Below are 27,309 nucleotides of genomic sequence, written 5' to 3'. Positions count from 1 at the left end.
TTGTTCAGTTACCAATATTCTTTGTGTTCTGCAGAAGAAAGTCATAGGTTTGAAATAATGGGCGTATCCCTTTAACTCCGCATGACAGGAAGAAGTTGGATTACCCAAATTTCATGCATGCTTTAAGAACCATATGCATGATATTGTAGTGTATTCATGACTAAATAATCAATACCGTTTAAAGACCATCATACAATTACCCACAAGCTATTGTGTAAAGGCATTTACAGTCATTTCATTTGTAAATGAACGCTTCAGGGCAGATGTTCGACTCCTGGTTGGAACTTTTTGCATCTCCATCATCAGAACGCAGGAGTAGGTGAGAGAGACATGCCTAAATCACATCTTAATGACACCAGCTCAACCGCCAGAACAAATCAATCAACACAAACACCATGGCCAACAATCCAGCTTGGGTGAGGAAATCAAAAGGGTGTGTTGTGTGCCGCCAGCTCTGCTTGGGAGACCGCAAGGCGTAGGAGTCAGATGGCTCTGCGGTTATAAGAGAGAGCCAAGAAAGCAGGAACAGTCTCTCTCTCTCTCTCTCGCTCGCTCACACACACAATTTCATGTCTCAACTCTTCCTTTAGCCTTTCAGAAGCTTAACACAAAATGGGAAGATCTACCTGACATCTCCGGTTTTCATGTACTAATCTCTATACTAACAAACACTCAGCCACAATTACCCTGTGAAGTGCCACAAACATCAAAATATACTCATTCACACATTCAGCGATTGTACGAGACATTTTTGTACAAAAACAGTTTATTGAATTATTAACAACTGTACATGATCAGTGCGGACACAGTTTGCTACATACTTTGGTGTGAAGTTGAGAGGATGTGAAAGGCAGGTGGGTCCGGATTTTTATTGTTTTTAAGTTCACTGTAACACGGGTTCTTCAGCGGCTCCACGAGGCAGATATCTGCAGGGCCCACTCAAATAGTCTACATTTAATGTGATCGGGTTTAAAATCCGCTTTCTTCTGCCTCACACGTACGTGATTTCACACTGTGCCTCCACATCACCAAAGTCAAGTGCAGGCCAAGAATATATTCATTAGAAAACTGGCTCAACGTACAGAAACAAACCCAGAGTTGACCCCCTCATGAAAAAGGTTTACATAAATCTGCGACAAAGTCAAAAACAAGGCTGCAGGCTCATTAGGGCGGGGCTCTTCACAGCAGAATTAAGCTGTCAGTCATCGGGGCGAGTCATATCCCGCTTGATCAGCAGAAAACTATAGCAGGGCCGCTTACGGGAGAAGCTGGCAAGTTACTCATCGCAGCGTACAATACATGCAAACTCAGCATGTTACAATCACACTTCTTTATCCGAGTTCCTCTTTCCAACAAGACGCCACACAAGGGCACAGACAAGAAGTAAAGTTAGTCATCCTCAGAGTTTATATCCCTTTCAATTTACAAACGACTCTCACTCTCTTCTGGGCTGTTTTCTTGCAGCGATCCATTGGTTCGGACCTCCGCAGGACGTGATCCCATTTCCATTAACAGCACATAGACTAGAAACCAAAAGTAATCGAAAAAAAAATGAAGACAAAGTCTCTTAAAATTATTCCCAAACGGTGGTTTTCCCACAAGAGTTAGCCACTGTTAGCAAATAGCCAGCCCAGAGGGTGTGCTTTCAAAATTGAAAAGAAAAAAAAGTGTCCTAACCTACATTCATCAAGCATTAAGGACAAAGAAACCCATCACAAGTATATCAGGACATGGAAATATATATAATTATATATATTTATAAAACGTCTTTATTACTCCATATATACACTTTTTAACAAATTGTCCAAGGAGCAGGAGGCTAAAATTGAAGCACTGCTTCATATTACATCACAGATCGTTCTCTTTGTGTTAAAAGGTGAAAAGATAAAAGAAAAAAAATACTACAGAAGGAATAGGCACACACAATCCCATGAGGACACTGAAAGCAAAGTCATGACAATATTTACTATATTAGTGCTGTCAGGGAGTCCTTAGGATAGTTTTTCCAGTTTGATCAGTAGAGGACAGCTCCATGCTGTAAGAATCCAGGGGTGCTTAAAAAACATCTTGTATTGATCCTGAGTGGACCAATCAATTTTCCAACCTGGGTTCCTACTGTCGATATCTTTCAGAAAAAGGTGAAGGAGTGTCCTATTGTATCCATTCAAAGTCAGGCCTGATCAATAGCTCCATTCGCGGGTTGTTGAAGCAACAGTCAAGAGGTGTAAATTTAGTAGATCACTTCATAAACAGTGGCCTTCTTGTCTCCAGACCCTGTCACGATGTATTTATCATCAGCCGAGATGTCACAGCTCAAGACGGATGACGACTCTTTTGACTGCGGAGGGAGCGACAGGAAAAATGACATCATAAACTACATAGCAACTTGTCAACATCAATGTCTTATAAACATCTCAAGAGTTACACAAAGCCCTGAATGACAGAGCATGTGAGTGGTGCAGACGGGGAGTGCATTATTTGCAGAAGGAGATAGTTTGCTACATACAAGTAGTACACACATACAGTATAAAATTATTTCATAGCTGGAAAATGGGGGTGATTTAATGAAAAGTTGAAATTGGAAATGGGAAGACATAACAGTATTTTTTAAATGATGTATTATTTTGATTAGAGATAATGAAAAAGTAGTCGATTGTAGCATGTTTAAGAAAATGGCAGTTGTGCAGAATTTTGCATTCTAATAAACAATTTTCAGCTCAGCTGCATCTCATCAACTAAAATGAAAGCCATCTCTCAAAGTCCGCATCACAACCTTCCCATTAAAAACCTGCATAATCTCTACGACGCTCACACCAGAGACCAGCAATCCCTGTTAAACTGCTTGTCTGTAGCCTTTCACAGCACCTCTGTAGCAAGAGGGAACAAGGTATTGATTGACATACCTGGAAAATGCTGGCACCATAGGGAGTCCTCCAGGCATTCAAGAGATTGTCCTTCCCAGTGCTCACAAACCATTTACCTTTAGGAAATGGAACAAACACACGTGCACTAATGGGTACAGAGTCAAGGTTGATCTAAATGATTTGAATCACTACAGCACGGACTTATTTGGAAGCAGAGAGGGCCATTAAGAGGGAGGAGGGGGGTGGAACAAAGTGCAACCAGGCTGTGCTAAAAATGGAAAACCAAAAACGATTTTCCATGTCAAGTTGAACATTTCTCAAGATGTGTGCACGTCACACGAGCTAACAGTATCTTACCACAGTAGGCAAATTTGAGGGAGAGGACGCAGCTCTCGTGCAGGTGCAGCTGGTACTTGTCTGGCTTGGTGTGATGAAGCACCTCTACATTACTGCTCTCCATTCCCACAGCCAACCACTCGCCCGTTGGACAATAGCCCAGAGAGAAGATCTGCATCAGAGGAAAGCACAGACAAAAAAAAACATCTCAGAACTTCACATATATTATATGGTAGCTTGAGCTTTGAAAAAATGTTGCTACAATGTTTTTTAAGTGTTGTTGCTGGTTGCTAGGTCTAAAACACTGAAGCCTTAGCAAGAAACAAGCATTTTTAAAATTCAATTTATTATTACAGCTGATGGGTATAATTTTACACTTACAAAGTACTATCATGTAGCTACACCAGCTGGTTAAAAGAATTCACAGTATTTAAGTCTATGTATGTATGACAATCACCTGAGAAGTGAAGTCATGCTGCTGGAGCTGTCGTCCCTCTCTCAGATCCCAGGATCGAACTGTGTTGTCCAGACCACCTGTCCAAAGTTTGGTGCCATCGTGGGAAATATCTATACAACTTGCCCCATCTGTGTGTCCCTGGAACTGCCTACAGCATAAGCACAGGATGTTGTTTGTTAATGTATTTATTAGTGGTGGGCCGTTAACGGTTGAGACTATTATCGCGCGTTAAAAAAAATGTCGCCGTTAATCTATTCTCAAAGTTGGGTTGGGAGCTGGGTCTATACTACGCAAGCTATGATGACTTTCACCTTGATATTTTAGCGCGGATGTATACCAGCTTAACTGCACTGTACGGGGCGAGAACGAGATTTTTCAACTCGCGTGATTCGCGTCATTCGCGGAAGCAGCCTCATCATCTCATAACCAGGGCTTCATTCGCGTCCTTAGCGCAGCCTCATCATCTCATAACCAGGGCTTCATTCGCGCGATTCGCGCAGCAAGTAGGTCTATTGGCTCTTTGCATTAGCATATAAATCACTCGCGCTTGAGGCGCCATTCGCGTTTGGTCTGAACACAACATAACGTTACTGTGAAATCACCACATCAAACGTGACGTGCTAACATGCTATGAAGCCGCCGGGTTTGCTTCAGGGAATATTAATTTTTAAGAAGCTTCCCAATAGAAACATCGACAAGACTAACGTTGTTTGCACCTTGTGCAATGCGGAATTGGTTTAAAAAAAAACACTTTCTCTCAACAGGTAGTGGTCTAGCTTTAGTTGAAACCAGTAACTTTGTATTGAGATCTAATGTATTATGGCTCCTGTATGACATATCGCTTGTTGCTCCCTCACTCTTTGTAAATCGCTTTGGATAAAAGCGTCTGCTAAATGACTAAATGTTAGTGTACTGTAGGAGCTCTTCCAGTCTCAAGTACCACCTAAACGGAAATCATCCCTTAGCTAATGCGGAAGTAAACACAAGTTCATCTTATTGAACATTATTTAATTTTCATCACCAATTATCATAGTAGAACAGCTTTCTCAAGCAGTTTGTGATGCATTTTGGAAACAGGAGATGAGCCCCTGGTCTAATGCGCCACCTGGCTTGAGAAACCCGTTCTCAAAGACTTACTTTTAGTCATTATTTGGGTAGCACACATATTCTGAATGCCTTCGGCAGAATTCAAATGAGCCATTTTAATCTAGATTAATCTAGATTAATCTAGATTAAAAAAATTAATCTATGCCCACCACTAGTATTTATATATACAAAGAGCTACTATTTCACACAGTATTCTCAGGTCTGGTTCCTACCTGACAAGGGTTTGGTTATGGAGGTCCCAGACAGCAATATTTCCATCACTGCAGCAGGAGAAGCAGACTTTGGCGTCGGGGCTGATCGCCAAGGCGTAGCAGGCCGGAGCTGAAGAGGTGAGCTCGGCTTTGATACGAGGTGTTTGTGAGGCCAGATCCCATATGGTAAGAGTGCTGGCTTCTCCTCCGACGATCAGAGTCCGGCCATCAGGAAGCAATTTACAGGACCGGATGTAGTTATCCCTGTTCTAAAAACGGAGAAAGTGGCATTTTAGACAAATAGCCAGGGCAACAAGCATATATAACTAGGGCTGGTATGGTTTAATTTTAGCGATTCCGTTTCCGATTCTGCTTATCGAATCCGGTTCTTATCGATTCTCTGTTCCGATTCAAATATTTTTTTGGGAGAGAAAAAAAAGTAAATACTTAAAGAAAACAGTTTTTACCTTTTATTCTTGCCAAATTTAGGCTTTAAACAGTAGGCTGTATTGAATTTTGTATTGTGTATTGTGATTGAATCTATAATTCAAAATAATATCATTTAAAATAAACAACAGCGTGTTGTCCTGTAGCTTCCCGGTTGTATTTAATTGGGGTCACATTTAAAAAAAATAAAGCAATTTAAACAAAAGGGATTGCCTTTTCATCTCTATCTGTATTTTGTACCTCAGTGTGAGACACTGCTAATAGCTGCAAGTTATCTGGTGCCTTGTAGCAGGAGGACTCGAGGCTGAGAGACTTACACACTGTGCATTTCTTCAGATTAATGACGCATTTCATCATATAAGAGGTACATCCCCCATTTTAAGAAATATCTTTACCACACGTATTGCATGTGGCAATGCTATCATCTTTTTTCACAAAGTTTAACCAAACTTTTTAACCTTTGCTGCGTTCATAGTGGCGATGCCTGATGTTACTGAACTGCGCATGTCTGTAATGAGATAAAGTCCTTGTTCTCAGGTCCAGACAGACAGATATAACGGTAAAATGCTCACTGCCGTTAACGAGTGATTTAAAGGTCAGGAATCGATAAACGGAACCGAAATGCACACGCCCTATCGAATCCCCGATTCTTTTTAATTTGGAACCGGTTCTCGATACCCAACCCTATATATAACCAACTGTGCAGGTATCAAATGTATCATTTACATGTTATTTCCTAAGAACTATTTCACTATTATATTCATTACACTAGAATATTTACTACTTTACACGCAAGTTCTTAACAATCAGTCTAAAGAGGTGAACCGATCAAAACGACACAGCTGAAAAGCAGCCATTCAGCACTCTTATTTGCTCTGGCTCTCTAAATCCTGTCTAACCTGTGTTTATGAAGGTTAATAGAGTAGGAGCGGCGGCCGATAAGAGGGCTCAGAGCGGTAAGTGGGGAGGGAAAAGCTTTTAAGGGTTTTTAGTTGCAGCACCGGGATGATGCACATTTTCAAATTAGCAAGAGAATTCTAGATCCGTTCCTGAGGGAGATCAATAACTGCAGGCTTTCAGACAAATTAAATCACTTTATAATGGCTGAATAACAGCTCGTCAAATACACAGAGCTTTTTTGCACTACGGAGCGAAAGAAAGGACATCAAAATAAAGAGTAACAGAAAGTGGAGGGGGTGGGAGCCATGGTATCCTTTCCTCGAGTAACTACACATTGCATGTCGAATGGTTCATTATTGTGTTGAAAATTTAAAATGAGGAAAGATTAAAATATAAACATTTCACAAAACAAAATGAAGAAAGCACTTCAGATTGATTTTACCAGACAATCGAGCTGCGACACAGGACTCTTGCTGCCTGGCTGACTGATATCCCAGATCTTCACACAGCCCTTGCCACCGGTGTAGACGTGCCGCGTGGGGTTGCTGATGGTAACAGCGCACACCACCTCGCCATGGCTGAGCGTGTTGATCTGGCGGGCGTGACGAGGTATGCCTGGTCCAATCAGAGCATCTGGAGGAAAAGGTACTGGCTGCATTTGGCCGTCCGCACTGACATGGAAGGAGTAGGCCCTATTTATCAGAACACAAAAAATGAGACATTCTTGTTTAGTTTCACTATTAAACCGACAAATTCCATCAATTACATTAATTCTTATTTTTTTTAAATTACAGTATATTTATAGTTTAATAACAGGACTCACGGTTTCCCTCCTGGTATAGAGGTCAGACTTCCTGGCAGACCAGGAGCACGCATGTGAGGATGAGGATCAAAGCCCGCCTGCAACATACACAAGGAAACATCTTAGCATAAAAGACCCAAAAGCTTCCGAGGGCTCTCAAACTCAAACCAAAAACTGATTTGATGTTTTAATTTCCTTTATCAGCCTGTGTAATATTCTTTAACATTCTAGTTAAGCGCCTGTTCACTAATGCTTTATCTCTCCCCTCAACCTTTTATTAGAGATCCCCAGACAACTGTGCTTCTTCCCATGCCTACAGCGCAGACACAAAGATGAAGAACAAATGCAGTACAAATTCAAACGTAATATTTAACCAAAATGCTATCCTTAACACAGAACGCATGCTAAGCTTGCATGAGTTATGAAGCTGTCAAAGGATGTGTTGGATGATTAAAGGGGAGGGTTGGGAAATGTGCGCATGCGAGACACTATAGAAGGAAAGAAACGCGATAATGCATATATGTAGGAAAGTTTACACAAACACAGAACATAAAACATGAATCTTACCATAGATGAGCGTCCATAGGCAACAGCAGCAGCAGCTGCGGCCGTCATGTGCAGTCCTGGATAAACCCCTGGACTGGTCAATGAGCCATTCATCTCTGGGTGGTGCCCCATCATGGCGAACGGAGACCCATATGGTGGCGCAATTGACAATGGTGTACGCAGTGCAGGTGCTGCTGGGAAGGTGTAGAGAAGATGTTGAAAAGCCACGACTGCACAAACACACAACTAGGGGTAATTTAATGATGTAAATGCACAGTGTGTGCATACATCCTTACCCAGTGCTTCCATGCCAGGGGGCTTGCCAGGTATGGGCCTGAGCCCAGGGGTGTTGCTGGTTCCTGGGGTGGGAGCATCGTTGCGTGGGGTGGGGGTGTTGGACTTCAAACCTGGGGTGGAGGACTTGTCGTTCTGTGTGATGAAGAGATGGAGATGGAATTAACAGAACTAAAGCTACATATCACAAATGCTCAAATCCACAGAGCTCCCTCGCGCTAATCCAGTCAAACACTGGCAGCTCATTATAGCTTAGGAGGATAAAGCTAAACTTCAGACCGAACCTTTCCAGAGACCTCATCCTCTCACTCATCTTTAATCACTCCGACTTCCCTTTTCGTCTCCTCCCTACTGAGGCTCGCTAAGCACATTGAGATATTCGCCAGGCAAGGAATCAAGCTGCCGTTTGTCTGACAGTAGCTGATGTATTCATGTTACGCTTCAACTACATTTATTTACATTTATAAAGCTGCTGAGGAAGGAGGTCTGCAAACGTTCGGTGACTTTAAACCACAAACACGTATCCAATGCTCATGCTGGTCTTACGTGTGGGTGGTCCTTCACTTTAGACGAGGGGGTGCTGCCAGAGGAGGCCACAGAGGCAGGGCTGTTGGGCGCATCTTTCTTCTGTGCTCTGGCCTTATCGAGTCCGTTCTCAGGAGGGGAGTGAGATGGGCTGACCCTTGGGGTGGCCGGATCCTACAGATCCCAAGAGAAATGTCAGTCATACACATAGGAACAGCTGTTCTCTTGTTAAAAATGAGCGAAGGACACGTTACTTGCCTCATTAGACACGTCCACAACTAGGTCGTCACTTTTGTCACCATCACTGTCCTAAAACATAGAAATAAAGACTTGACTGATCCGAGACTATGTCTGGAAGGGCGTTTTAATGTTATAAATATAGTATTTTTTTTAAACGAATAGTTCACCCAAAAATGAAAATTATGTCATGAATTACTCACTCAACAGAAAAAGATCTTTGGAAGAATGCTTGTAACCAAACAGTTCTTGGACCCCCAATGACTACGATAGAAGGGAAAATTACAATTGTAGTCATAAGTGCCCCAGAGCTTTTAGCTTTCCTACATTCTTTAAAATATCTTTGTTTTCAATATAATTTTTTTCCATACAAAGGTAGTTAATGGTGGCCAAGACCTGTTTGGTTCCAAGCATTCTTCCAAAATGTCTTTCTCTGGGCCTATCGTACACCAGGTGCCAAGTGCGACGCAAGTGTATTTGACTAGTTTCAGCCCAACGCAGTTATTTTCACGTCCTGGCCACGTTGTTTAATAGAAAATGCACTTGCGCTCATTTGTGCACCCATGGGCCTGCTGGTCTAAAACCGAGGTGTGTTCAGGTGCACTGCTGGTGCGTTGCTATTTTGAGGCAGCTGAAATGGACTGCGATATTGACAGACTGATCTAAAGTCAAATGGCGCAATATTTGTTTTGTTATTTAAAAAGCGCTTTAGCAATATGCGCCTATAGGCAGGTGTTCAACACAAACACAATCTGCTTTTTATACACGCAGGATGTGCAGCAGCACACCAACATTTTAAATATGAACAATTAAAGGATTCAAATGTAATGGATCATTATTGTGTGCATAAATATAAATATTCGGTTTGTCCGGAGATGCTCTGCGGGTTAGTGAGATCTGTTAAAATAGGGCCCCTTGTGTTTATCAGAACAAAGAAATGTATACCGATTTGGAAGAACATGAAGGTGAGGAAATAAAGACATTTTTGATAAAGACAGTAAAAGACAGTTGATTTTTTGGGTGAACTATCCCTTTAAGATGTCAAATAGGATCTTACATATCGACTCATGTTATCTTTCTCCTCCACTCTGCGTTTCTTTGAGTCCAGACTGTAGTCGGATGAACTTCTGTGTTTCTCACTGGTCCTCAAGCTGTCTGATGGCGATACTGAATTATTCTGCTGAGACAAATATAAAACAAGTTGATCAGCACAATTCACAAAAAAAAAACATTTTCACTGTGCACCTGCTGACAACACAATGCCTAACGTCCCCTTGAAAACGGTGTTACATTTAAACTACTAATGCCTTTCCATTCGCTTTCAATAATGCCTCCAGCTCAAATAAAAATTATTTGTTTACACTTCATATGAAAGGAGAATATTCCTGACTAGTTTATTTTGCATAACAAACACTCAAGAGTTTAGCCGCAGACCGCCAACTATGCTCACGATGGCCTGAACTCTCAACAGCGCAAATACAAATATCAGAGGCGACACTGGGCCACTGATGGCTTTGAGTAAGCCGCGTGTGTAAATTCCTCCTTGTACAATGTAAACACTGAGTGGCGAGAGGGTTAAGCCTCAGGCCCTGTTAGATCACCCAGATCTCCCTGGCATGAAGGAGAGCGAGCTTGAGCCTGCCAAGCAAGCAAGCCTAGGCCCCATGAAGCAAAGCAGTCGGGACAGCTGAGCAAACTATCCCCGAAGAGCGAGGCTTCTAAACCGGCCTGACCACACTATACTTCAAACAGTATGGTCTAACCCCGCAGCCCTGGGCAAACTGCACACAGCATTACACAACACAAATGGACCAAACTGGAGTGCCGGGTCAGGAGAAAACCGATCCCCCTGCAACCTAGAGAGAGAATAAGACATGGAAGCGCAAACACCAGACCAGAATAAGCAGTTCTGCACCCCGAGAGTTAACCAAGCCAGACGATGGTCTGTTTTTTTACCCTCCCGCACACACCCAAGTAAAACACAGCGAACAGCCACCCTTTTCTCCATGACTAGTGGGCCTGAACAGATGCCGTTGCAGTCTCCGAGAGAGTGTGTATGTCCATGTCTCTTTTTTTCTTCGGCCCTCTGCCAAAACCACCCACTGCCTTTATTGTACTTGGTGGGTTTCACCGCAAACAGGAGGGAAAGTATGGACTTTGAGTGAGAGACCTTGTTGAGGTACGGCAGCAGAAAGTAACAGCAACACGGACAGACATGTCATGATGGCAGAAAAGAAGACAGCAAAGAGGAGGAAAAAAGGAAGGGAGAAGCTACAGCCATGTTGCCCAGAATGCATTGTGAGTGGCATTGGCCGACTTGCACACCCTCTGTGCTGGCTGGGCTGACGGGCATCAACTCCGGTCCAGACAGTGTGGCACTGCCAGGGCATGAGCTCAGTGCCAAGGGCACACTCTTTACTCTTTCTGGATGAATAGAGGTTTGTCAGTCAGAGAAAGAAAGACAGTTGAAAAGGAGGATGGTGGTGCACATGCCAAAATGAAGTGAACTCGAGGCAGAAGGAACTAAGGAATCCCAGCCGCTTAAACCCCTCTGACAAATGCTGTACAACAATCTCAGTGTTGCCTTTGTCAGCAGTAAGTAGTCCACTTCTAATTCTCTTTTCCTCCCTTTTGCTAATCCAAAAGTAATAAATAGACCTAGACTGCTCTGTCAGCCCGACAGAGGAGAGAGAGTGTGTTTGGGTGTGTGTGTCTCAGCTGCTCTGCAGTGGGTTTAATAGGCTGACCTTTTAAGACGGGCTTAACGTGACTCAATAAGCAAAGTCAGAGCAGTGCTATCAGATGACCCGTGACAACAGGAAGTCCTGGCAGGCAGAGAGCAGGATGGCCGCCGCTGCACTAAGCACTAATCAGCAGCAGAGTCTGATTTCTGCAGGCATGACTGCTCCCATTCACATTGCTGCCCATTCAACACACACACACACAAAGCCTATTGCCAAGTCAAATCTTTCTGCATATCTAGTTTAACAGGCAAAATAGGCCAATCCAGCATTTGGGAGACAGAAGCTTTAAGTGGCTATGTGAAAACCACAAATAAACACAGCGAGAGATATGCGCAGAGGGACAGACAGAGCTAAAGACACAAAGAGCCAAAGGAAAGAGTGAAAGAGCAGTTTACAAATAGAAGGGCGAACACGGGAGGAGGGAATGAGATAAGATTGAAATGAGTCATATTTATCTGAGCCAGGAGCTGCAGACATGACGAGTGGGTAAGAACAAATCCCTTAAGATAATAGAGTCCAAGTCTTTTTTAATTGTGATGAAATTATAGCGCGCTAATCCCTGGCCTGCGCTTTGTGCATTTTTTACCTGGATTAAAAGTAGGATTATACACCAGGCCACTTTCTCTTTTCATTATTTTTTTAAGGCTTAGCCTGCTCTAATTCTGCCCACTCTGCTCTCCTCACGGCGTTAACGTGCAACTCCGTTCCCTCTTCCTCAAATGTCAGGATTTATGAGACAAAGTCAAACAGACTCGGAATCAGAAACTGGCAGAACTTACCGTGCTAGATTCCCGTTCTTTATCCGAGGGAGAACGACGATGTTGATGGAAGAACAGAGAAAGAAAAACAAGTCAGTATTTACATTGATTTTCTTACCAAGGCATTTGCATACTGTTTTCTGTGACCATAGACATTTGCGCTGAAATACTCCAAGCTTCAGGACATTGAAGTGTCTACGTGTGTCTGTTACCTCTGTGCTCCAGGTCATGGTGGTTCTTCTCATCCTTGACCGGCAGATGTGCCTGGCTACCCAGAGCCCCGAGTGCCAGCAGACCGGACCCCGAGCCAGAGACCGGAGGAATGCCAGGGGGCTGCAGCCCCGAGGGGTGAGGGGGCAGCTGGACCGGGGGTCCGTGGGCAGCATGAGAAAGGTGCTGAGCCTGAAGTTGCTGCTGCTGTAAACACACACACATAAATCAAGTGGGACAGATGGAAAAGACACAAAGACAGCAAACAGTGAATGAAGGTGCTTGGTTAAGCACCTCCCTCGCAGGCTGCGCAGAAAGGAAGTAACGTTAGCAAACTAACACCTCCATTAGTGGCTGGATCAAAGCAAGACACTCTTCACAAGCACATGTCCTCCTTGATCTCAGTGGGAACAGCCACTCTGACACACGCTGCTGATTTCTAATCATATGCAATGCTCTTTAAAACTACATGTAACTTTCTGTTATGATGGAGGCAAAACACAGTTCTTACACAATCAAAAGGCAAAACAGAAACTTAGATTTTCTGATACTGTAAACTTGTTAAATGAGTTAGTATGTACACACACAAACACACTCCACACAGGATTAGTGCAGTTCAATGAATGGTATTGTCTAGAGTAAGCTCACAGCACAAAACAAGGGATGCACAGATACCATTTTTTTAAAGATTGAGTACGAGTACCTATATTTTTTTCTGGTATTTGCCGATACCTATAACCGATGCCTGTATAATGTATAATTATGTTAATAAAATAGTATCTTACTGGTAAAAAAAAATCTTTTCTTTTTAGGTGTACCTTAATTTAAGTACTTTTTTTAAATTAAGTTTAAAAAAATTATGAAAAGTAGCACAATTTTACTAGCACATTTTCTTTAGTTTGCTAAAGTAAACAACATATTCTGTGGTCGAATTTATGGGGATGCCATCAATAGTGTTTGTTTATGTGTTCATGTCCTAGTACCGTGAAACTCTGGCTCTGAAACGTCACAAGCACAATGTCTTCAGGTTCAGTAAACGCAACCTCACCACACTTTTACACACCGTCACACAAAACAACAGAATACATTTTTAAACAGAATCTGAATATTTTGTTAGCTTTTATGTTAGCTGTTAGCGGTTCAGCACCAATTTCTTGTTGGGAAATAATACATTTGCCCGATTGCGTGCAGATTCTGTTTTTATGCATGAATTCCTAGATTCAGTCCGCGTTTTCCGCTATGTGCGTCACGTGAGGTATCGTTCAATGGTATCGACATGTCATTACGTGTACGAGTACATGAGCTTAGTATCGGGCCGATACCAGTACTGGTATCGGTGCATCCCTAGCCAAAACATTTCTGTCTGGAATGATTTCTTACACAGATCAACCTCACAATTCCTTCATACCGCCCTGAAAACAGTGAACCATATGCTTATGCTATCATTGATGTAAAAGTTATTAACTGGGTGTCAAAACACTGGCTATTTATTACTAAGGGGCTTTGTCAACAGAGGCGTTTCTGCTTCTGAGAGAAAGAGAGACAGCGAGAGATAAATTTGTGTTTCCCAGGTGCACTTTGTGATTTTAATCTTCTTCGAAATCGAACACGCCAGTTTCTCTTGCACAACCACTGTGGAAATGTAACCAAATTACCTACCATTTTTTGGCTAACTCTCATAGATTAAAGAATCCTACGATACGATCCTACGATTGCGGGAAATTATTTTTCAACCAAACTTCTGCTGTCATTTCAAACTGTCAAATACCGTAACTAAAGTTAACTTGCTGCTCAGTGTGCTACCTGGTACACCTTCATTATCGATTTAAACAACTTTCCGGTTAATATAACAGATGGTGGTTCAAGTGCTGCTGGCATCCCAGCAGATGAAAAACAAAACTAATAAGGATGGGGAAACAGCTTAGAGTTACTGTTGAAATAGAAGTGCCAGCTATAATCCTTCCCTTAAAACTAGCTCTACAATGTCAGCAATTGTCAATGCTTATTATTATATTACTAATATGTCTGTGTTAAATATATTGAATTCCCAAAAAACATTTAACGAATCTGGTTACTGTTAATTTCAGCAGGTCTCATTTAAGGCCAATTAAGCGAGAAAAAGAAGCATAATGCAGCATTTACACGCTGTAAAACACTGAAATGCATTAGGATGTAAATAATTTTAGGCTCTCGGTTTCATTTAGAAAATCAAAAACAACATACACACACACACACACACACACACACACACACACACACACTGGCTGAATTTAGCACTGACCATCAGAGCAGGATATACAGAATGAGGTTGCTGCCGGTGGGAGAAAAGAAAGGAGCGCGTCATTACACACTCACTCATTTCTGAAAAACACATCACTATTTTACAAATACACAGACATATGAATGCAAAGCAACTCTTAGGACATAAAAATATTAAATGTGTGTTTCTGACCTTGACACCTTTAACCTTCCTAGACCAATGTATTGATTTCCAATAACACTTTAGCTAATAGTATAGCAGTGGAGAATATAAATGGGATAATATTGCTTTATATTTTTCTGAGAGATGTTTCGAGTCAGACCGAGGTCAATTCTGCTGGTGGTGTGATATCGGACATGCAAATGTACAGAAAGAGTATGCAAAGTGAATCTGGTGTTCTGTGTCAGAACACATACGAAACCAGCAGCAAACCACCACCACTAATGTTCAACATGAAACAAATCCACTACCATTTATATTGGTTTTCGTAAGAGAACCATTCAATACAAATCACTATGATAAATAAATCTACAGTGTGTCTACTTTGTATAAGTGTCAAGCTTAAGGGGATATTTCAATACTGAATAATTTTTTTCCTATGTTTTACTTACCCTCAAGGAATCCTAAATGAATATGATTTTCTTCTGGAAGAACAATGCAGTCGTTGTTATAATCCCAAGAATCATTTTCTTCCATGCGGTAGAATGGGAGTGGATGGTAGTTGACTTTTGGGATAAAGAGCATCAGTGCACGCGCAGCCCGTGGGAAAACGGAAGCTAGACATTAACGGTAATAGTGTGTCAATATGGATATTTCTCTTAAACAAACGCATCGATTCGTGTCAGAAGACCTTTGTTAAGACCACAGAGCCGCGTCGAGCCGTTCTTTGATCGATGGATGTACTTTTTGAACCTTCAAAAAGTCAACTACCATACACTCCCATTCTACTGCGCGGAAGTAAAATTAAATTTGGGATTATAACAACGAATGCATTGTTCTTCCAGAAAAATAAATATATATACATATTCATTTATGATGCCTTGAGGATGAGTAAAGCATGGGGAAATTTAGAATTTTGCATGAAATGATCAGAAGTGGTTAGCAAAGACAGACCACCGTCTACACCCATTTAACATGCATCTCTAATAGGTCTCGTCACCACTGGTGATTGGATTATACTAAATTTAAAGGTGACAGTTCACCCCAAAATGAAGATTCTGCCACTCTTGTCATTTCAAACCTTTGTGACTTACTTTCTTCTGCATAACACAAAAGAAGATATTTTGAAGAATGTTGTTAACCGGCATCCATTAACTTACATTGGATTTCTGACCATACATTTGAAGTGAATGGGTACCACCATTGTCCGGTTAACAACATCCTTCAAAATATGTTCTTTTGCATTCTGCGGAAGAAAGTTACTCATATAGGTTTGAAATGACAAGAGGGTGAGTAAACGATGACAGAATTTTCATTTTTGGGTGAACTATCCCTTTAAGCTAGAAATGGGTCACAGGGGTCAACTAGTTGTTCAATAACATTATTTGACTAGCAAGAAGAAAGATTTAAAAAGATCTGAGTATTTACCTCAGCTATCTGCAACTATAGGTGTAATTCATCTTTTGAATGCATCACTTTGTCAATAAGTCATATGCATGTTTTTTTTTGTCTTGGCACAACTACAGCATGATTAACATAAGTAGTGAACTTATGACCAAAGCCACAGACATGCATAGCCCTACCACACTGACAAGTCAGTCGTACCGCAGACCAAAAGCTTTAATGGATGTCGCTCTCCTTATAACCCATTGATTTGCCTCTGCCCCTCCCTGTGGATATCACTCCCTCTAACAATGATTCTCTTTCAATAATCTTTCCTCTCCTCAACCATCCTGCTTATTCAAACACGCTTGCTCGCTCACAAACACTGCTGGTTCCTGATTAACAGTGAATCTTGAATGACCCCCTCCCTCTCCGCTCTCTCTCTCTTCCTCCACCAGGGCATTCAAATTGATCTCCTGCCATCTCACCATCCAACAAATAAAAGCTTGTTTTTTTTCAGCTTGCGTGTGTGTGTGTGTGTGTTAATACCTGTGTCCATCTGACTACATCTATTAATCAACCATCATGATGACCATGTGACACTACTAAGTGTGTGTATGTGGGAGTAAAAGCAACAAGCACTGCTCCTCCACCCCACTTCTTGTCAAGCCGCCCTGCTGAATGGCTAGCGGTTTAAAGATGGAGCCCCGTCGACAGTTGCATTCAGCCGGATTGGAGGAAGCAATTACCTTGAAAACAGGGGTCAGAATCTTGGCTCATTTGCCTTAATTGAATTCCAATATCTGGCTACGACTGCCCTACACTACTGCCCAACTACACTCACAACCTCCTGCAGAAGACACCTCTTTTTTTACCTTTTTTCAGTCGGCTAAACTCTCCAGGTAAAAAAATGTCTGCTTTATATTAGAAGTTTGGATTATAAGCCACAAAAAAATTATCGCTCTACTAGAAATTCAAGGCATTGACACGTGTAATTTTTCGTGTTGCCTGAGCCAGTGGGAAAGTCCTTTAACACAAACACTTAAAACATTTAACATGGCTAATGACAGACAACCCTGACAGAATTAGACTTCTCCCCTTGTGTGATCAAAACAATGGCTTAACTTTACAGGCCTAAACACGTCTCTCTCCACAAGTCTCTGTGACAAACACACACAAAAACACTACATGCATAAATGAACTCAAATGATCCGAGCGGCAAATACTAAGAAAGCAAACAATGGCATAAAAGCAAATATAACATCACATAACAATAACAATTTAAAAAGTAAAATAAGACCTTGAAGGGCATGGGGCAAATCTGCAATTGACAGTCCTGATCTCCTCCCAGATCACGTACGAACAGCTCTGGCAATCAAGTATTCTCCCGTTTAAGAGCTCATGAGGTGATACACATAGGTCTGAATGAGTGTTAGAAGCAGATCAACAACTAAAATATCACCTTTGACCCGAAACCCACCTTTTGGTTGTATGCCAGGTTTCACTGTGCCAATCGCTATTTATGTATGCATAATTTATGTATAAAAGCATTAGTACTCTGGGATGCGTGCGTGTGCAGGTTTGTCCCTTGCCCTGGTCAAATGAAGGAGAAAGAGGGGTATACACACGGTGAGCGGCAGATTGGGAAGTCCACGTACCCCGATGATGGCATTCAACTCTGTCATTGTCACCTGCTTAGCACGCTCAACAGCCTGTGCGACCTGCTGTTGGTGCTTGAGGAAAAGGCAGAGACACAGATCAATACACATGAGCCGGCAAGCAGTGTTACTTGGGGCTAGTGAGGTTTCAGAGGTCATTTGCAACTCAAAACGCTTAAAAATACAACAACAGCTGCCTGCACAACAAACCTTTTTGATAGTTTTTGAAATGAAGTGGTCAATATTTACCTCTTGTGACAAGAAAGGCATGATTTGAGCAAGAATTGCATTTAGCCGTTTGGAAATCTCGGTCTGAAACAGAAAGGGAGACAAACACAAAGCATGGTTATTAAATCGCCAATCAATCCAATGAATTTAAATCCTGATAGCTTGAGTTTATACACGCCAAAGTTACTTTCACTTTGTTGAATGTTCTAATCAAGTCTCTGCGCTTCCGAATAAGGCATGATGGGAGAACTCTTGATTAATGAAGTAAAAACTTGAGAAACATCTGCTTTTAGGGATGTTGCCATGTGTCTGATTCCGTGCATAACGAGAGGCTCGGAGCGCTGATATGGCACGAAGCTCATAACGCCAGAACGTGCTCCAGCACACCGCTACTGAAACAGATCCGGCCAAATTCACAGCTCTGCCAGGCCAAGATGGGCAAAAAGCATGCGGTGCCCATCTGGCCAAGAGATGGGATGGGGGGGGTGTCTGGCCTCAAACCCACCACCCCCTCATTACCCAGACAGATTATTTCATTAAGATGCTGAAATATGCTAATGCTGATTTGGTGCTGGGAGATTAACGATTTCAATACTGTGCAATTACCATTTTTCCCCATGCTCCCATTCCAGCAGCACAAGGGGAGAGGAACCATTGCCCTACAGCAATATTCAGAATGACGTTTATTGATATGGAGAGACAGACAGGGTAATCAGCCAGGGTGCTCTGGTTCTCCTGCATTACTCATATCTACCTCAAGACCCAAGAGCTATTTTTCATCATGAGCTATGCTAACGGTTCAGGATGAAAAGGCACAAAGGGAAAGGAGAGAGAGCACGCAAAAGAAAGAGGGAGGGGAGAGAGAGAGAATGAGAGCGAAAGAGGAAAAGGAAGTATGGGGCGGTGAACAAATTGATTATAGGTTGGAGCAGATGGCCCAGCAGGTGAGGGAGGAGAGACATTTTTCTTTCTTTCACCGCAAGCCACATTCCGTTCACTTTTTGGCAGCGTGACCCCTGTGCCTCTGGGAGGGTGCTGACCCCGGCACTCTGATGGATTCGTTCTCTGTTTAGAACAGGGTGAGAGTGGATGTGTTTTGACCTGTGATGAACTGTCTCTAGGGACATGAACAAAAGATCTAAGCCCTTTCCACACCCCTCCAGAGTCACTGAGCTATTAATTCTTTTGCAGCCCAGCCTTTGTAAACACACACAAGTAACACAAGCACACCTTCGCAAAACAAACTTAATAATCCGTAAGTATCTAACCAAACAACAAATATTCCCAAGCACACAAGCATAAAAATACTGCCCTCATACACAAACACACGCCGAGGTTTTCACATCACCCCCCTCCCCTGTGCTCCCATTCCTGTATGCAACACCAAGGTTGCCACAGCAACCGGCCCGCCCCTATCTCTCCCTCGGATCATTATGTAAATTGGAGCTCTGCTTGACCATAACAGGCAGTAAAATCATATTACGCGCACAGGGGAAGGTCATTAAATTGAATTTTCGGCCTGTCGATCAGATCAACTCGGCAAATTAATGCGGGATGAAAGGGGGCAGCCAGGGGAGGGGGAGTAATGAATCCTCTTTCATGGGTGGGTTGAAGTGTGTGTTAGGGAACATTGGGAAACACCAACGCTCTGGACAGCCACCAGGGTTCTTTGGCTCGGGCTAAAGAGGAGATATCGCATGGTGATTATCAGAAATGGCTATTCAGCTTAACTGGTCCACTGCTGAATGGTGCACGCTAGTCCAACCATTGTACAACATCTGCTTGAGCAAACGGCTTCCTGTTGTGAGGCTTCTTTATGTAAAACAATTCACATTAGAAAGTCCCTCTAGGCAAGAATACCAAAACACACCCCTAAAACACAAATCATGGATGAGTCTCATTAAACCTGTCATGACATTCAGGTCATAAATAGGAAATAAAAGACAAATATTTTTTTAAAAGCAAAAAATCTGCATTAGGTTAATGTAAATTTAGACGGAAATGTACTTTACTGATAACGTCACAAAGGGCTTCCCAAACGACATGATGCAAAAAGTCCTAATGGCCCTTAAAACAGGCTTCATTTATTTTATGCAAAATATGCGACTTCCCCACTTTCTCTGCGTCTTTTCGTGATGTTCGCCTACACACCTGCACCACACCCCGAGCCACAAGAGAACTTTAATCAGTGTCACGTCACACAAACTAAACTACAAAATACACTAACCTTAGCATAAGCTACTGTGCCGTGTGTTTTCTGGAAGAAAACGGGAAGTGTGGTACTGCTAAGTTCCACAACTGCTCCCACACACACACCGTTAAAAAAAAACAGCACAGGGATTGAAAACAAGGCTCTTGAGCAGAGAGAGAGAGAGCGAGGGCTTCTGCTCAGCTTCACGATCCCAGGTGCTTAGTGTTGTCAAGCAGCGTGTGAAGAGCTCTCACACACAGCCCTGTCAATGGCACGCCAGAAGCCATTTACCTGTTGCTGTGGGTACGAGCTGAGTGGAGGGAGACACTGATGAGGATTAAATATGCCGCGAAACAACTGCGCACTGAAGAAGAGTCACATGCTGACAAATAAAAACACAAGCATCCTGCTGCACTCTCTCTGTGATTCAGTGAACAATTACAGCCTGGATGAGTGAGAGAGTAAATTTGTACAGTTAAATTTACACTTGCATGTTTACTAAAACTCTTGATGACGCTATCTGCAGAGATTAAACGCCCGCAAACGAAAGCACCCTGTGGGGTTCACACAGCTGCCTGACACAGGGTCCTCTAAACCTCGGCTCGCCTCAGGCTGAAAGGCTGCATTGAGCAGCAGTCATCTGTACAGGGTGTCTCTGTCTTCCCCATGCTGGTTATGCACAGCAAATCCTGTTGGAACCGTTTAGTGATGTATGCGTCTCTCTGTGCATTCATCTGCTGAGGCCGAACACAAAGGGCACAGACACTACCACCTGGTTCAGTGAACAGAGCCGAGAGACAGATGTGACCCAAACACTTCATACAGTAACTATTACTGCATTTCCAACACAACAACACCGTAAGCTGCTTACTGCACTGTGCACATTAATTCTGTGTGTTTTGAGCTCTGAAGAATATAAACCTTTATTCAGCATAAAGCAAATTTGATGGTATCAAACTGGCCATACACCAAGCAGGAGAATATATTACAACCCTGCCTGCATTCTTCGATTTAAGCAGCTCATAACTGTCTCGGAGGAATTCACCGGCCAGCCATAATGTGGGCGCGTTTTGTCACCACTAGACATCTCACTCGCATGTACACAAACACTTCTGAAGAGACTGCAGTGTGCTCCGAGTCAGTTTGCTTTGGCTCAGAATCAAATCGACCATCATCACCTTGGCAAACAATTCCTGGAATCCTGAATAAATTATTCATCTGAACAAGCTCCCTCCCTGCCGCCTGTCTCTACCTCCCGCTCTCTCTCTCACCCTCTAAGGCCACAGACTGAGCTGCACTTAATGAATCTGGCTTAGTGTGTGCACACACAAAGCACTGACCAAATACAGCCACGCCGATGACAACACACACACACACACACATTAGTTCTGCATTCATTCAGAGTCAAGCACTTGAGGACAAAATGAGGAAGAAAATGAAGACAGGCAAGAGACAGAGGGAACTGTGTTAGACCCAGAGGAAGAGCAAATCAGTGGCACTGAGACCTAGTAATTAAAGGGCTATATTGACAAGCACAGCCGTCCACTATCTCCCCCCCCCCGTGCCACGACCCCTCCCCCAGCGACCATACATTCGCCATCCTGCCCCGAGGCTCGAACAGACCACAGGATTAACGCCAACACTCCCTCTAGCTTGATCGCACCATTCCAAGCTCACGCGAACATGCGTGTTTACACGAAACAGTTACTTAACGGTTTTTAGGAATCTGGTGGATCCTAGAAATTGTCGAATGACAAAACTGGCACCTGTCTCCCTTCCCTTTGAAGCCAAAAGCGCTACGTGAAGGGCAGAGCATGCGTGTTATCAGGCTGCTGTCATCGCTAACAGCAGAGAGAGCAGGGAGTCCGTGCTCCAATGAATAATTCATGCATCCGAGACCACTCAGTCAGAGCTCTATTGATAAACAAAAGAGCCTCCGCTAAAAAAGCCAGTCGATTAACCTGTTTGTGCAAAGCCCCTGCACCTACCCTTCCTTTTCATTTTCCCTGCCTTTCTCACAGCTGGAGATAAGTGCCTGACAGAACCTTTCAGAAAATGCAGTGTCTGTGAGAGAGAGAGAGAGAGAGAGAGAGGGGGGGGGGGGAGAGAGAGAGAGAGGGGGGGGGAGAGAGACATGTGGCCCAGACACACACACAATCTAGCAGTGGCTGATGGATCGCACATGCTGTTCCAATTCACCACCCTCACACTGATACCATTAACCTTGCGAGGCCTCGGGGTGAGAACCATAAAGGGCCTCTTCAAACTGAGCCCTGTTCATATGACTATACATCATATGGCTGCTAATGACACAGAGACCCAGAGAAATAACGGAGAAATGGGGGTGGATGTTGGTCTGTCTTTGTTTAAAAATGCATAAATTCCATAACCTCAAATTGTTACCAAAACAATCGATCGGTTGCAGTGGAAACATGTTTTTTGGGCCGACGACAATTAGAGGAGCTTGTGCTGCACACCATTCACACTGGTTACTAAAGAGCATGAATAATACTTCCTGCTGAAAACAGTTAACCTAATGAGCTTTATCTGGCCTGGCATCTTGCCTTGCATTTCTTGCTTGCTTGCTTGCTTTTCCTTTCATGTTTAGTTCTGTTATACTATATATGCATCTTTTGACCTTGTACTTGTATTATGGGGACAGTATAGAGATGACAGGAAATGCAGGAGTAGCCAAAAGTCTCACACCACACCAAATTTAAACCCAAACACACACAAGCTCCACGACTCAACATTTCAGAGCATGCACACTAACCGCTAGACCACATCTCTGACAACTGTATTCCATTTTATTTCACTTATTGCATGATTAGTTTTTTTTCTACTCAAATTCTTCCCTGATATTTTTGTGCATCAAATTTTTTGATAAGCAGAAACCTTGTGTTTTCAGTTCTACCAGTAAAGAACTTGTTGGCTATTATGCAACAGAGCACTGCGCAGACCTAATACAGACCAGCAATGCTTCAAAAGACCATGACAAAAAGCAGGTAGTCAAAACAACGTTCAAACAATGCACAGTAAAATAAATATGTTGTCACATACCTGTTTATGCATTTCAATGTTCAGCCCATAGGACATCTCGTAGTACTGCAGGAGAAAATGTGAAATGAATTTAGCACACAAGCAATAACAATGCTGTAAACTATCTCAGACCTCAATTTATCATGCACCTAATTTGTTTTTCAGCTAAATTTCCTGGAGTACGCGCGTACACAGAAAAAGTGTATACAAAGCAAACACTCAGATAATGGTTTGACTAGAGAAGTATACAATGTTTACGACGCTTTCAGGCAACATTTATTTAGCAGCATTTATTCAGCATATTACTATTCGTGGAAGCGGTAAACATATAGCTGTTAAAAGACAACACAGGCAAAATTTTAAAAACATCCAAATGATTGTACCGTCCCCAAATCCTTCAAATCCTTCTATTAACCTCCTCATAAAATCCACTTTTGCAATATAAACAATTAGTTTTGCGGGAAAAGACTACCCTCTTAGGTATCTGTGTTTTCTACACAACATTCAGACTAATTCTCTCCACAAACTACTGCAAACATTACATTTTCCTAACATCAGGAAGACAAGCCTTTTTCTCAGAGCATATCTGAGTATTTCACCTGGTTTATCTGGTAGTAACCTTTACCACTCAGCATTCCTCCGAAAAATAATATTTAACAAAGGTGCCGGCATGTTGAGTCACTACCTACTGCGTGTTCAAATAAGATAAGAGAGAGACGAGCCGAGTTAACATTGTTCAACCTGTACACTGTTACATCATATCCTGATAGAATTCAGTTTCCACTCACTGGACTTCCTAAAAGAGCGATTCTGCATGCACACTAATACTGGTGTAATTTCTGAATGGCACACGAAGGTCAATATTGAATGAGACTGCAATCAGCATGAAGGCTGATAATGTTTCAGCTGCATCAGGATCTCGTGTAATTCAAGAAAAAACAAAGTCATTCTCATTGGGTAAAATGCTTTGTTCTGTTTACTGTGTAATTGGCTGAAGTCCCTCTTCAGAACTTCATGGCTCTTTCATTATTGCCTTATTCTGTGATCACCAAAAATGGTATTGGTTAAAGAAATCTAAACCGGATTAGTGCAAGGCTTTGATGTGTCTCATGTTGGATCTATAACTTTAAAGTGAGGTTAAACACTTTGAGGTCACGCTGGGCTGTCATTCTATCATGTGATTCAGGACGCGTTTAGCATTGCAGGTCAGTGCGCATTCAGAACAACCAATAACACCTTGCCCATAACGCCCCTCCAGGCATTTAACAACAAATAGAAAAACCCACATAATCAACACTGACCCTGCGGTTCAATCAACACAAACAAAATAACATCATAAATAGGGGTAATAGTGGAAACGACACATTAACTCCGATAACTGGATGGTGCTCTTTTGATGTTTTCAGGGAATATAAAAAGTAAATTCATGGATCTTACCATGACATAGTGTCGCTGCATCTCAGTCTTCTCATTGGCCAGTTTGTCATACTCCACTTTAAGACTGTAAGGAAGATAACATGTCAGACTGAACAAATGCCTTTTCATGGATCTTGAAAGTCAATTTACAATACTTGCTTATTGGTTGTCAAATACACAATAGACTTACTGACACGCATGGCAAATTAAGATAATCAAACCCTTTCCTGTAGTGAAACAGGGTGTGAAACGTATCATTCACAAAGATTAGCAGTATTTACCTGTGGTACTGAGCTTGAAGGAACTGGAATTCATCCTTAATCCTGTCACAAGACTCTGCGACTGTGAATTTAAATCCTGGCTGCCCGGGCTGGTGAGGTGCCTAAAAAAGAATACAAATAATGTATGCCAAAAAATAACATTCATAAACGCACTTTGCAATACACTTCCACACCAACCAGTGACGTTTGTTTTTTACTGTCACTTCGCAGGCGTTACTACACTGCATTCTTTAACAATAGTCCTCAGGTCTCAAATTTTACTTTCACCGTGTTTCTGAACAAGCCATGGCTACAAGCGCTGGTGTCAATAACACATTTCATGCTTCCTGATTTTCAGGGAAATTATATTTCATCGGAGCCGAATTGCGGTTTGACAGAAGTGCCCTGGCGTTCCCTCGAGCTGTGCCTGCCGGTGGTTTGGAGACTCTGGTGGGAACAGCCTCCATCACTCAGCCGCGGTCCGCGTGACACAGCCGGGTCACTGCCTCTAAACAGCCCCAGAGAAAAACTGAAAGCTGATATTCCCTCCTCTTCTCCCTCAAGCGCTCAATGCGCCTCTGTGATGTCTTTATCATACAATTACTTGACTTCGAAATAAGACCAAGCACCTCTCGAGGACCAAAACAACAGGCAATCAAAAAACATCTATTTCCGAAAGCGCTCGAAAGAAGCTTTACGCGACACGAAAGTACACATCGCTAGCGCAACAGAGAGAGATACAACGTATCAACGTGAAATGCGTTACTCACCGGATGCCGGCCCTGCGGATACATCTTGAATGTATCCTTTCTGAGGTGAAGATCCAGGGGATGTGGCGCTCTTCAGTAATCCGAGCTCGTCCGTCACCCCTCCCTGCGCGCACGGACACACAAAGCCCCGTCCGTCCGCCGGATCCACGCGAGTTTCTCCTACTTCTTAACCGCTATATCCTTCACGCAGCCGAGGAGCGAGATAAAAACCCAGCTCGTTGGCTCATTATCTCCAATAAGAGTCAAACGTTCAGCTGCGCTTGTGCTGTAAACACAGAATAGTTGCGTTGAGCCAGTCACACATTTGCTTCTTGTCATCTGCGCCGCGAGCTGTGACTAACAAGCTGCTTGCGAGACTTCTTGCAATAACAAGATTACCTGAATGCTATTTGTTTGCCATTTAGCCCGACATGATTACTGAATAATGCCATAAACGTGAGATAAGACACAAAGACAACAGATTCCCTATGAACTTGGAGCGATTCGTAAATAAATGAAACAATTATAGATTCGGGTTCGAAAATATTGCCACTACGTGACGTAGAACGTCAAAGTAACGTATAAACTAGATATTTGACTAGTTGTAAAACAGGAAGGAGAAATTGTTTCATGGTGTAGATTTCAAGTGGATTCTTTTGAAAGTTATCTTCCGCGTTACCTTTTGTCGCCATAAAATCCTTTGCGCGACGGTAAATACAGCGGTAATCCCTTGCACGGAGCAATTGTTAAAGTCCTCCACTCGTGACCTTATACGAGCAGTATTAGGCGCTGGTTGGAATCCGTGGCTGCCTGGTCTACGTACAATCCCAACCCTAGAAGAGCAGCGCCTAGAATCGCCCTCAAGACGTTTTTCTCCGCTATAAATCGTCAAGACTCGTTTCTTGGTTGCTCGAAATTCGTATAAATCCGGTTGTTGGTTAGTTCACCAAACCCTATTTGATTAATTTAAAGGTTTGATGGTGAAAAGTTTGCTTCCAGACGCACAAACGCGTTGCCCAGTATCTTCAGCACTCGCAGTACCACACACAGACTGCCCACTGACACGCGGGCTCAACTACCGCGAGAACGACCAAACGCGGCCAATCAAAGCTCCAATAGGAGTTTACCACAGCGGACCAATCAAGCTCGGTATCCCACGTGGGGCACGTCGTTTTGTGCGCGTGCTGATTGGACAATAAAAATGTGACCTCATGTTCGCCATTTTGGCTTTAAATGGGTTTCTTTCCCCTTAAGACAAACACGAACGGCAACTGTTCGAAGTAGCTAAGTTACCAGCTGAAATCTAAGGACGTGGAGCTCAATCAAAGAAATACGCAATAATGATTTATTAGCTTATGTATGACGTGGAACGCGAAAATAAAATATTGTGGATGCACAGCAGTTTAAAGCTGAAGCGAATCTGATGGTTCTGTCAAAAACGTGTGAAGATACGAAACTCCGAATGCGTTTCTGGTTCAGAAACAAGTCTGTACTGCCGTGAGCAAATTCCTAAACAGTTCCCAGTTTGGTTCCCTTCAAGAAATACAT

The 27,309-nt window shown here is 42.7% G+C and overlaps 1 protein-coding gene across 21 annotated transcripts; it reads right to left on the bottom strand.

Moving 5' to 3' along the window:
• Window positions 1-737: 737 nt before the first annotated feature.
• Window positions 738-26,915, bottom strand: tle3b (TLE family member 3, transcriptional corepressor b). Of its 21 annotated transcripts, none has more exons than XM_056751473.1 (22): window positions 26,441-26,915; window positions 25,783-26,047; window positions 25,034-25,134; window positions 24,774-24,837; window positions 23,358-23,402; window positions 18,128-18,190; window positions 17,849-17,953; window positions 14,700-14,729; window positions 12,421-12,622; window positions 12,230-12,246; window positions 9,764-9,886; window positions 8,728-8,778; window positions 8,491-8,643; window positions 7,947-8,079; window positions 7,672-7,844; window positions 7,126-7,202; window positions 6,745-6,994; window positions 4,977-5,224; window positions 3,658-3,805; window positions 3,222-3,372; window positions 2,904-2,980; window positions 738-2,338 (listed from the first exon to the last, which is right to left on the bottom strand). In XM_056751473.1, the coding sequence occupies exons 2-22, from the start codon at window positions 25,804-25,806 to the stop codon at window positions 2,231-2,233; spliced, it is 2,343 nt and encodes a 780-aa protein (XP_056607451.1). In that variant the 5' UTR covers window positions 25,807-26,047; window positions 26,441-26,915; the 3' UTR covers window positions 738-2,230. The 21 variants fall into 21 exon arrangements, with proteins under 21 accessions (XP_056607451.1, XP_056607867.1, XP_056608400.1 ...); XM_056751889.1 differs by having other exon boundaries at window positions 17,879-17,953; window positions 26,441-26,914; XM_056751146.1 differs by having other exon boundaries at window positions 739-2,338; window positions 12,421-12,625; window positions 26,441-26,914.
• Between the last annotated feature and the right edge of the window lie 394 nt (window positions 26,916-27,309).

The sequence above is a fragment of the Triplophysa dalaica genome, chromosome 1 (assembly GCF_015846415.1).
Source record: "Triplophysa dalaica isolate WHDGS20190420 chromosome 1, ASM1584641v1, whole genome shotgun sequence".
Lineage (NCBI taxonomy): Eukaryota > Metazoa > Chordata > Actinopteri > Cypriniformes > Nemacheilidae > Triplophysa > Triplophysa dalaica.
Note: the sequence above shows the minus strand (reverse complement) of the source record. Positions and strands in the feature narration are given on the sequence as shown.

Bases quoted from the DNA above. Each gene is read 5' to 3' on its own strand.
- tle3b (XM_056751221.1), bottom strand. From the start codon at position 25,806: ATGTATCCGCAGGGCCGGCATCCG. The intron at 17,954-18,127 runs GTAAATATTGAC...CTTTTCCTCAAG, and splicing joins TGCCTTTCTTGTCACAAGAG to CACCAACAGCAGGTCGCACA. The intron at 3,806-4,976 runs GTAGGAACCAGA...CTTATGCTGTAG, and splicing joins CATAACCAAACCCTTGTCAG to GCAGTTCCAGGGACACACAG.